Here is a 12,809-nt window from a genome sequence, read left to right as displayed (position 1 = left end):
AAATTGTGTGTTTTTGTCCGACCTTTATAGGTTGTTCATACAGTATACTACACTCAAAGCATTGGTGGCTGTCTGTCTACCTCGACATATCATGTCCATTATATGAGCATTTTCTAACCATATATAGAATTGTTCGGACACAGACTACTACTAGTGCATTTCTAACTAATGCGGCATAATTAACAATACTGTCATGCAGCGACTACTTTCTGCATTTCTAAGAATCAGGAATGTTAAAGTATTTAAATATGAACATATTGAGAGAAAGAAATTATACATATGTTTATAAAATGTTCTTGTGGCCTGATCGTAGGCCTGAGCTAGCCATGAACCTCGAAACATCGAAGGCTAGGGCCTACTTCTTACAATCAGACACAAATATGTTAAATACATCTGCCGAACGCTTGAATGTTACAATTTCTCTACATATCCAAAATCAAGTATTTTGATACCATTTCAAAGACGAACAACCTTAACGGTCTCCATATTTGTAGCCCAGGAAGAATTAAAAGAGAGCCCATTTTCTTAATAATGAACTTCAATATGGGCTACGGTGTTTATTGTTCATCCCTGTGTGTCATCACTGCGTTAAATCCTAGAGAGTATCTGTTTTCGAGAATTGATTACAGTAAATATATTATGGGTCTGGGCCTCATTGCGGTTATAGTGATTGCACATTTACTGGTATAGTGCGGATAAGAACTGTAACGTATTTGACACTACAACAAATGATAAATATTTTGACAGAATCAATTTATTACTAGAAACATGCCACAAACATGCATTTGGAGTTACACGCACATTCTAACATTGGATAGGCTACCACACTTTATACAGGAACTTTTACAGTGTTGTGGTAAGAAGAAATGTAGGCCTATATATATTCAATTTTTGGAGAAATGAGGTGTACTATTTACTTACAAACAGTAGATGTGCTTTCATGTTCGAAACCAATGTAGATGGGGTTCAAAAGCAAGTTACGTGCGACGATCTGACCATATCAAAACAAACACTCCGCAGATTTATTTATGTCACTTTATATAATTTACGATCTAAACCACATTAATGTTACCCTGTGAAATATATTTAAATTACACAATGCTTCACGTTTAGAATACCACCAAAAATACAATTAAAATGAAGTAGCAACAATCACAGTATCGCAAAGTGGAAAATAAAACTAGAAACAATGTCCAATGGTCTCCAGACAATCCTTTTCTGGAAATACCAGAAAAACTTTCTGAAATATACATTCGTCTACATGCTCAAGAGAAAGTTAGGTTTGAGGTAAGTTCTCGAATTCGGTTTTCCCTGCTCATCTTCTTCAGCTTCATCCTGCGGTTCTGGAACCAGATCTTGACTTGTCTATCAGTAAGGTTGACACCTTTACTGATCTCTAGGCGGCGCTCTCGAGTCAGGTACATGTTGAATAAAAACTCCTTTTCTAATTCCAAGGTTTGATGCTTCGTGTAAGGACATCTCTTTTTCCGTCCACTTTTTGCCGTCAGCCAATTGCTGTGTGGTTGGTCAGTTTTGCAGTCTGAAACGGTATAAACACAGAATCTATTAATTTCACATGAGGGGCAGTCGGGTGAAAACAGCATACCAAAGACATTGCTGCAACGTACATCTCCCCATTGCTGCACCAGAGTGCATGCATGTTCCTAAAAGCAGATCCGTGCAGTTTATTGAATTATTAGATATTTATGCGTCGAGTTAAGTTTGAAAATAAAGCAATGCATGCGATCATTGTTTATTGGCCGTGCCTACTGACAAGAACATCATCGCCTTACCACGGTAGATGTATAAAGGAATATAATGATTATCAGAAACGTGGTAGTACAGTCTATAATTCTAACGCTGCCTATTCAGGACAGACACATGAGCAGCAAAATATGAAGGATTTTGGTAATGAGAAGCTTCACACTAATAACAAAGCCATGTATCAAGACACAATATCTCAAATAATGCGCTTTCAAGAATACAAATATCATATAATGAAACCTACCGAAGTCAGTGTTTGCTTCAGCACACGCTTGTATTATTAGCATTTGAATACTATAAATTAAGGAAAAAACATCTCTAAAAGGTACTGGTAACAAAAGATATTTATGCTAACACGGTCCGGTGGAAAACAGTTTCCTGTAAAGCGTTTTACTGCAACCTGAGTAAGGCTCTCATTAAACATTACGACTTTCGGGTTGTTTGTGTTTTATATTGGTTTTTATGATGCTGGAGCGTTCGTATTACACCGCGACGCGATTAATCCTTTTATTGTACCCACCTTTCGCTTCCTTCTGTGGCAATTCTGGGCTGGAGGCAGAGGCTTCAGTAGAGCAATTCTTCTCCTCCTGTGACTTTGGATCGGGGCTCTGCACTGGGGTAGGTGTCCGCCTGGTCTCCCGGTCGTGTGGAGTTTCGGGGATTTTCTTCTCAATGTCCACAAAAGACGTTGCTTGCGATTTTGGAATCACTCTGTTTAATTGCACCAGTGTAGTGTTCGGGCTCGTCGTCTCATGGCAGTATTCCTGTCTTTTTCCAGACGCATAAGTTTGGCTCAGTCTAAAATAGCCAGGCACAGGGATTTCTGGACCTTCAACGGAGCAGGACTCTGGAATCATATTCGAATACCCGGGAATCTCAGACGAACTGTCCTTTGCCCTCTTGTCGTACATACAGCAGTTACTTTCTTCTTTTATGTTTTGTGAAAACGTACAATTGGGCATCTGGCTGGATGGTTGTTCTATTCTGCAAGACCTACTCGGATCTGCCCAGTTATCAAGTTGAGGTATGTAGGAATGGACATTCATGCCCATATTTTGGTGGTTAACTTCACTTCTTTTGCCGAAGGACGGCAGGAGTCCACAGGTTTGCATTCCATAAGTTCCCATTTCAGCACTGGATGGCATGTACATGTTGCTGCTAGAATAAAAACTGTCTGTTCTGCAAGCCCCAATCAACGAATCAACCAAAAACGTATTAGCAACGGGAGAGCTATTAGGAAATGACATTTTGGAGAGGATTTTTTTAAAGAGCAGAGAGGTGTCCTTTGTAAGCTGACATATCTAGCAAAACAATCCCCCGCGTAACTCTGGGTGCCTCTCCACCACCACATGACAATCTCACCAATGAAATTTGAAAATGGCCTTGAGACGCAGCCTCCTTCCCTGTCACGTGGACTCCTTGACACATGATTCGGATCTGCAGACGTGGTCAACAGCGACATCTAGAACACGGACTTGAAATTGATTCTAAGCCAGGACAAAAGACACAGTATTTAACACTCCCTTTTGCTTGACGCATAAACTAGGATAAAAAAAAAAAACTAAATCTTCATCGGACTCACAACAACCTGAAATGCAGGAAAGAATGAGAGGAAATATGCAATTGCTATAGAAAGTGCCTATCTACAAGCTTGTTGGGTCATTTCAAGTTCAAGATGGAAAGAAATTAGTGGAATTATTCCTGTCTGAAGTATTTTGCATCCAACCCGACAGAGATAATGAAGTAGACCTAATATTGAGCTTCAGATAAATATAAATTATCTTAGAAACGCTTTCTAGTTTAAAGCGAGGGCCATGTGAGAGTTTATAATTCCAGCGGATTCCAGCTGATTTAAAGAAGTATTTTGGAAAGGGTGATAGGATGCATTCATTACATTTTACGTTAACTTCTCCATATCGTTTCATTCTGCATGTCATCAACGTTTTCTATAATTTCATGAGTTAATGCGTTTTTACCTTCCAGCTCTGAACCATTACATATAGGCCTATTTTTTTTTCTCTTAAACATATTGGAAATCATTTGTCAGGTCGGTGCATTCCTCGACATTATTCTATAACATCCTGACGTGTTTATAAGATTTTACAAAAATAAAAAAGTAAAGAACCATTTTGTGGATAAGACTTTATTCTGTAAAAATTGTATTTGATTTTAGGCAGCTTCTGCACTGCAGCTCAGTTACAGCTAAGCTTAAACACTTGAGCGTGCCTGCTTGAAATAGACCAACGTGATGACATATCATTCGCATAAGGCCCATTAAGAGATTAAGTTAAATGAAAATCAAGGAAATAGTTTGTGACATTCAACATTTACAGCGTGAAATCCTGCCTTCTACCTGGCGCACTTGCGTGTGTGTTATGTGATGCTTATAACAGATCAACAAGCATGCTACTGACACTGTCTGCAGGACTGGGCTTTGAAGAGGAACACTGAACGTGAATTTCAAACGTATACTGTTCATGCAGGCGAAAGGAGAAGTGCACACGTAAACATAAAGTATACAGCCCTTGGTTTGTTTCTGATGTGTTCTGGACTCGAGCCAGAGCACGTTCAAGTTTAAAATGCACATATTTTTCTGCATTTTAATAGATTTTGCATGGCCGTGCACGTTAAGTAATTTACATATTTGTTTGCACTAATAAAGTCAATGTTTTTTTTTTGTTAATTTTTTGTTATTACTGTATCCTGTGTTTAGTTGCAATTGTTTGAGGTAGGTTTGAGAACAAATGTGTAATCTACAATTCTACTTGAAAACACGATTAACGCTCTAAATAAATACACCTGAAACAAATGCACGGCACTCTCTTTTCATCTTGCTTTTTTTCTTCAATGCATCTACAGCGGAACTCCAAACATTTTAGCATCTGGCTCCGAGTCAACACCCTAACTCTGTGTGAGGAAAGAGGCTGTTGTAAACAGAGACTGTTGCAATTAAAGAGTTTTTTCTGTCTCTCTCTGTGTGTGTGTATATCTCTCTCTATGTATGTGTGTGTGTGTGCGCGCGCGAGCGCGTGCGAATGTTTTCTCTTGACGTTACATCGGTAATCACGAACATAATTTCTTATCAACATATTTCATAGTTAGACATGCAGATATATTTTCCATCACTTTCTCTGTTAAAGCAAGATAACTGCAAACACAAATGCAAAGTTATGCAATAGGCCTCGCTAAGATTATATTTAACCTAAATTCACCTGATAGTATATCATATAAATAAACTCGAGATGAATAGCACTGTATACTACAAAAGCCTATTATTTTATGTGAAGAGGCACATCATTCTTCTCATAACGTTTTTTAGTTGTATCTTTGTTCAGGTATTTTTCATGTATTAACCTGAATTGTGTATACGTTGCTGTCATGCTGGACGTTTGAAAATCCACACTGTAGAATTAAATAGTTTATTGTGGTGTTTATTAAGTGTTAAATGGTGTTAATTCAAAAGTGTTGTTGGTTGTATCATCAGCGTTTTCTAGCTTGTTGCAGTCTAGATTCTGAAAATACTTCTTACGTTTAAAAATCCATCCGTCTCAAAGAAAAGGCAAGTCGCCTACGTAAAATAAGTTATTTCATATCCAAATTGTTCTCATTTTATCATAATATGCTGCACATAAAATAATTGCTTTTTATTATTATTTCTTTATCTGAGGGAAATAAGTAGGCCTATATGCCCATTGTCTCATTTAAATGCACCTCAAGGTTACACGGCGCCTAGAACACCAGGGCCTACGTCATGTTACAATTCAAATCCACAACACAGTTTTGCAAGATGTACATGACACTACTTTTGATATTCAAGAAAGTGGTTGAATGTATTACGAATTAAGAATGTGATACTCTCGGAACAAATCTTGGCATAGGATAAAAATGGCACAGACTCAATAGCAGCCTATCTGAAGCTTGCACATTTGTTTTGAAACATTGATTATAATGAAACGTTAACATACTATCCTAGTGTAAAATGTGTTAAAGGTTCAGTGATATAGCTTTCGTACAATTATTTTTCATTCCCTTCCTTTTTTGAAGCCAATAGCGTTAAGTGCAGTGTGACAACACCCGAGATTCATATTCAGCCTCAAAACTTGCTGTACGTCTGCCCTCATGTGGATAAAGCTTGTAACAGCGGATTAACACAACAGTACAAGATGAAGTTCAATGCATGTTCCTTTAAAGCAAATAACCCGCTATAACTTGTTAAGGCCAAAGACTTACGACTTTTTAATAACGGACATTATCTTAAGAGCCTGTCTATATAGGATGACTGTCTTTTTAGACTCAAATCTGGCTTAAAGACAGCTGACAGCTGCTCAAAGATATACAAATAGTTTTCCACACAAAATCGGATCAGGATAAAAAAAAAAGTGAATGAAGGTGGTGCAGTTACAGCAGACTGACACGTTTATCCCTGGCTGTTTATAAAGCTATGCTGAAAGAGAAATTGTGAAAAATGATGGAAGGACAGTCCTTGCATTTCCACCAATATCTCATCTAACAGTATTTCACCCTTCCTGTATAACCCAATACCATATAGTATTTATTTATGCCTGCTCTTCCTGGACTCTCCACTTTGCACTATTGTTTATATACTCCTTGGATATTTTTTTAAGACATATTGGATTGTTTACCATTGCACTGTTGTATTGTATTGTTTTGCACTGTTGTATTGTATTGTTTTGCACTGTTGTTCTTATTTGCACTGTTGTATTGTTTTGTGTTGTGATGTATATATGTGTAATATGTGTAAGCACACTGAGAGCCACTGCACCAAGACAAATTCCTTGTTTGTGCAAACTAACTTGGCCAATAAAAGCTGATTCTATTTCTGATTCTGGGTATTGCACACATTATTTGACTCGCCTCTTGTCTCGACTTTCTTCTGATGTCTGTAAATTGCTTTCCTTCAGTGAAATGGGTGGTTATTCGTTCTAACACATATAACAGTTTTTTCCCGAATATCCCCTTTACTCAAACGCCTATGCAAATGGTGCATACTATGTATCTTAATCTTTACATAGAGTTGCTTCAATGAAAGAAGAATGCGCAGATTTAAGGCAAGGAGACACGGCAGCCATGTTGAGATCCTGCTGCACTGCAGCTATACTCAGAGGGCGCCTTTCTCAAAACAGCGCCTATACTTATTCAAAAAGGTTAAGGGTGACGACCTTGACATTAAGGAAGTTCAAATGCAATATTTAGATTTTAAATATATACATACATATATATATATATTAGAGTGGCCAATGGACAATAACAGTTACAGAAATTCTAAACAAAAAAAAAGACTTAATATTATCCATGTCCAAATTTGGCCTGTACTTTAGATAGAGTTCACGCTGAGTCTCCAGCTTGATAGTGCAGGAATCACTTTTTCTCGATAACATCAAATTATTTTGTATATAAGATTTTACTCTCAGATTTTGTAGTGAGTGTTTCATAAAATTAACTGGCTACATCCCTTTGTGGTGTTTCTGGACAGAGTCGCATTTGAAGTCACCAGAGGGTCCAATAGCCCCCAATTTAGACATTTACAGCTAGGGTTTTATTAGTCTGTCTAGACGGTTCAAGGTTTAGTAAACACCCTTAGTGTAAAACAACATAAAAGGAATAAAGGAACTATAGTTCTCGTGTAGTTATTATTGGCCAGCCTACAGCTGATGAAGAGCTTCACGGTTTGGCGTATAGCCTTTCAGCTACGGCCTAACATCAGCCAGCGGTTATTTTTGCTAAACGCAGCGCAGGCCTATAAATGTTCGTTCTGACTCATTTCCATCGGTCATCACATATTGACCAATGTCTGTAGGAACTCTGAAAGACATTCTGTGTTCATCTTAATGTAAATAAAGGCTAAGCTTCTTTATGGAATTCCATAAATGGGAATACAAACGGGCACACACGGACGCACAGCACAACCAAAAACATTTGTTTGCAGTGTTTTGGTTTATTTAATACATTAATACATCACATGCGGCTAACTAATGCATACATAATTCCACTATTATGAAATTACGTGTTGATTACTGTAATCAAAGTATCTGTTGCGTACTGCAATACTCATGTGGTTGGCTATCACAATGAATCGGCCATTTAAAATGAAATAAATAAATACGATTGATACAAGAAGGTTACATTTCAGTGGCATTCATCAATAAACGAGAAAGTACGAAAAACGATTGTCGAGATGCCCTGGATGCTCTAACTCAACTGGATAATGCATACGTCGACTTTACAAATGTCTTAAATAATTCGTAAATAGTTTCCCTTGTTTGAGGTATTGTATTCACGGTTGTGATACCAAAGGCGTTGCATAGTTTTAAGAAATACACCAGTCCGGCCTGTTGACAGCATTGGGTTTAGGGTTGCAATAGGCTATCTTTCCTTTCAAACGACTGGAACCTCCCAACAACACCTATACTGGTGGCATTATAGTGGAGGTCATGAGCATGAGTCTGCCGTTGCGTCTGAAGTCGTTTTAACTCAGAACAAGGGGTTTCCAGTAAAATACTGAAGCCGATCTCGGTTGAGCTTTTTCTCCTTCATTCGTCGATTCTGGAACCAAATCTTCACTTGGCGGTCTGTGAGGTTTAGCATTCTTGACAATTGCAGGCGTTTCTCCTTGTTGATGTACACATTGAAAAAGAATTCTCGTTCAAGTTCTCGGATCTGGTACTTAGAATAGGGACACCTCTTTTTCCTGGACTTAGATGCACCTGTAAAAAGAAGTAACGTTTTTTTATTGCAGACTCGTGTTTCGAAAGATATTTTTTGCAAATTACAACATTTTGAGAGTATTTTGGTTTGTTTCTGAAATTTAAAAGTCTACTTGAAAACATACATACGCGAAAGCTGCCTGAAACACACACATACACACACACACACACACACACACACACACACACACACACACACACACACACACACACACACACACACAACCACACAGACACAAATCCTTACTTTACACAAAACCAAAACTTTACATAAACATAAGCTACAAGTGAGCACATGAACCCAAACACGCACGCACAAACACACACACACACACACACACACACACACACACACACACACACACACGAACTCCCACGCGACGCAGGCGCACAAGAACAATACTATGATTCAACCACGGACAGACTCGCGTTCAAAATAAGTAACATTGTTTCGTGAAACACTCACTTTATATAGCTGAAATTCTTTCATATCCACAAATACAACATCGCCTTTAACCTTCATGTAGGCTAAATATAAACAAAGGCTCAATTTTTAGACTACCCCACGTTGGAAAGGATTTGGTTGAACTCGACCTATTCGATTCATGCCACAACACATTTTCTAAATATAGGATGCATCGCTACCATTGCAGTCACCCACCTAAAGCGCTTTCCCATCGTAAATGTTTTTACAACAGCAAAGTAAATCTTATTGGGTATATAAAAACCTTTGCATGCTTATAAATCGGCACATAAAACCGGTCTGACAAAGTAGTGGACCAGCTCTAAGCCCTATAATGCGTGTACCTACTTGAGCCGTTGTTCTTGTCATCCCCGCAGTTTGATATCGAAGATTCCTCCTCTGTGTTGTCATTTAGGTCTTGTTTCGACTCCTCGGATGTATCTGAAGACTGTTTATTACATGCGGCATCTCCGGGGACACTGGACTCTGTCTTTTGTTTGGAGTGCTCAGGGCTGGGCTTCTCAGAGTTAGCAGAGTCAAAAAACTGGTCAAATCCTTGAGGAAGTACACCGTTCCTACCAACATTCGGAAATAAACTGCAGGAAGAGTTGTTGCCGCTGTGATGGCTGTACAAGGAATCGTTTTTAAATAGCATTTCCGCTCTGTTCGTTGACTGGATTAGATCTCGGTGCATTATCTCGTCCGACGAGTAGTAGGAAGCATAATTGCCCCTGTAATGCCATTTGCTCGGGTGATCCAGTCCATAGTCCCTGAAAGACACTTCTCGAACAGGTTGGACTTGAGCTATGTTGGAAGAATAAGGAAAATTAACTTGACACGACGTAGTCTGCGGTAAAAACGACGAGACCGACGAAAAATCGGGCGCCGATACATAGTACGTGCAACTCGGCAAATACATATTTGACGCGCAGCTGCTGCGATCATCGTACTCCGTCATATCTCCCTTTTGCGGTAGAGAAAGGGAATAGGCAGCTTGAGTGAGTTAAACTTTGTCCATCTATTGCACCATAGGCGTGTGGACAGGACCCATGAGGGAGAAAAAATCGGAAACGTAGGCTGACGTGCAATTCATCTTGATCGATTCTTGAGGTAATTGTGTCATGTGATCCGGTAAAGAAATTACCATATATCAATATCAGTCATTAAGAACTGTCTTAAGCAACTCATAGGTGAACGCACCCAGCAGGTCATTGGTTACCGGTATTTTGCTCAAACCCCCCTGTTAATCTTTGGCTTCTCCCGTATGAATAATAGGGCGTTGGTAAACAATCACTGTATATCCCATCCAAGGCATATGTCTACCTATATGCACTGCAGCTTGAAGTAACAGTTGTGCCACAGTGTCGATACTGTTCATGCAACGCATTTATCTGAACATTTCACCTTTTAAACAAAAGCATTTGTAACTTAATTCCAACTAACTGATATATTTTCCTTCCTGAAATGTCTTTGACTACAGAAAAACGTTGTACATTATACCTTACGCACGCCAGTGCACTGTTTTTCACCATTTTAATTCGCAATTTTAAGTTGTGTTGAACATAGTTTATTCAATTGCACGACACACGCTCAATAATCTAAGTCACAGAGTGTTTTCTGAATAAAAAGGCAATTCTAGAACTATGTATAACACACAGGCCCAGTTTTAATTTCTATTTCAATGTTTCACTGATAGCAGGGTGCTGTAATGTTCGAAAGGTAGAACCAAGACAAACAATCAAGTAAATAAACTAAGAAAGAATTAGGTGTAGCCAAAGATAAATCAGACGAGTCATCATGAACCCTTCGCAATGTACTCACTTTTTGGATTAGAGCGTCAATGGAAAGTATTTGAATGCAACATATTAAAAAGTGTAACTTTCCGAGTATATTAACGTTTTTGCTGAGGAATTCCACACATACACTCCACGCATACAAACAGAGCTGAAGCAAAATACTAGATGTATATGCTACTTTACCCATGTATGCCACTAATCCACGTTTATGTTTTGTCCATATCCAATAAGAAATAGTCAAGCTTTATCCCTGGAATTGTAAGTCAACTGGAACTTTGAAGGCCGGGATTGATGGGGACCTTTAGAGATTCACACTGCCAAGTCCAAAACAACTCTTCTGGCTTTGAACGTCTGCCGTCTGAGACGATGTGCACCCAGCAATCACCAATACCCGTCAGCAGTCAAATCATTTTATTGCACAGACAAAAGGATGCGTTGTAGTTGAAGTGTATTCAAGAAACTATCATGAAAAAACGCAAAGAATCACCGTATTTAACGGAATCGCACGTTATTCTATTCTGATGACAAAGAATATATTTGTGAATGTAAATTGCATATGTACATGTATTCAAGGCTAAGAACCCAAGCGCGCAAGACAAGTATAGCCATCAAGACAAGGTATTAATAACAATTTTATTTTGTGTTCACATTTGTGAAAAGACACTGTTCCATATTTGAATTTCTTTTTGAGTTTTTTTTTCTTCATTTTCTGTCTTTGTTTAGGGTGCTTCTCGGTGCTTTGTAACAGCAGACTAAAATATATTTTTAAAATTGATCCACTTGCATGCTTTTTGGGAAAGACAAAAAGGGAACGCGAAGTCTAGATTCAGTGGGTGTTATTTTAGTGCCAGAAAATACCACTTAATATGTTAAATCCACTTTATACATCTTTTTTAAATGTTGTTGCAATTAGTTGCCTAGCCTACATGAACCGGCATTGTAACACTGTTTCTTTTGTCCCTGGAAACAGTGAGGCCTTCTCTAATTGTTTGCGTTTTAACCGCGTGAGGAGCACCCTACATTTGGCTACAAAGCTACCTATTTCTTACATTCCAACGTTTTAAATATTTCAAAGCACCCGAGTTAAAGTTTATGCGCGAAATTTAAATGCAAGATTAGATACTAACTTGACCTTAACTTTGTTTTGGCGCCCCCAGTATCTGGAGCGCATGAACAGGTAGTGTCTGGCGGTGTTTTCTTAAAGGAGCTTGAAAGATGGAAAAACAACCTCATCCCCCATTTGGCGATCCACAGGCTATTCGCCATGGTCAAATCCGAAGTGGGGCGTCTCGGGGACAATTTTTAGAATTATTCCATGAATGCATCGTTTTTAGAGTTGGTTTCCAATGTTAATGCTAGCTCGACTAAGCTAAGCATGGGACACAATGCAAAGCCTATGGTGTGCTGTTTAAATTCTTGTGTTTTTGCCAGTTAAAGCACCATGCTGACTTATAGGCAAATAGCTGTTACACATGAAAATATTGAAATGTAAAGAATACCATATCTCAATAAAATGGACACATGTATTGTAAGGAAATCTTTGTTTTATGGCACACATATGCATCTTGCCTTGCAAATTTGAAAACAGCAACAAATGCAGCCTACTGTTACGTAAAACACATGGGGTGAATACATATTTTAAACAAACATTTTGTTCGTTCTACTCATTTGTTTAATTTCAATGCTTTAGCATTAACCCACTTGCGCATTGTTGCAATATTGCGAAGAAGGTTAAGCTCTTACAGGTATACTGGTACTATACTATACTATACTATACTATACTATACTATACTATACTATACTATACTATACTATACAGATTCTGCCTGCGTGCTGCCTGCTCACAGTTTACATTTACTATAACATCTGTCACGAAATAAAAAAACGTTTTCTTGTTTTGGTGCGTAATTGCACATTACACCCATCCTTTGGTATGACAAACTAGTAGGCTACTAACATAAGTAATGCAGGTGTTATATGCGCAAAGGTGGCACAGATATGCAAATACATTGAAGTTGTTTGATAACTTATGGTTAAAGTTGTATATGGCCTTTCATATTA

At 38.3% G+C, this 12,809-nt stretch overlaps 2 protein-coding genes across 2 annotated transcripts; both read right to left on the bottom strand.

Moving 5' to 3' along the window:
• Positions 1–734: 734 nt before the first annotated feature.
• Positions 735–3,106, bottom strand: hoxd10a (homeobox D10a). Its single transcript, XM_080839367.1, has 2 exons — positions 2,285–3,106; positions 735–1,540 (listed from the first exon to the last, which is right to left on the bottom strand). The coding sequence occupies exons 1-2, from the start codon at positions 3,009–3,011 to the stop codon at positions 1,266–1,268; spliced, it is 1,002 nt and encodes a 333-aa protein (XP_080695493.1). The 5' UTR covers positions 3,012–3,106; the 3' UTR covers positions 735–1,265.
• Positions 3,107–7,706: 4,600 nt separating this feature from the next.
• On the bottom strand, positions 7,707–9,989 carry hoxd11a (homeobox D11a). The gene is made up of 2 exons (XM_080838473.1): positions 9,301–9,989; positions 7,707–8,489 (listed from the first exon to the last, which is right to left on the bottom strand). Exons 1-2 carry the CDS (start codon positions 9,908–9,910, stop codon positions 8,257–8,259), a joined length of 843 nt encoding a protein of 280 aa, XP_080694599.1. The 5' UTR covers positions 9,911–9,989; the 3' UTR covers positions 7,707–8,256.
• Positions 9,990–12,809: the final 2,820 nt, after the last annotated feature.

Source organism: Sprattus sprattus, assembly GCF_963457725.1.
Source record: "Sprattus sprattus genome assembly, chromosome: 5".
NCBI lineage: Eukaryota > Metazoa > Chordata > Actinopteri > Clupeiformes > Clupeidae > Sprattus > Sprattus sprattus.
This window is presented reverse-complemented; position numbering and strand designations above follow the sequence as displayed.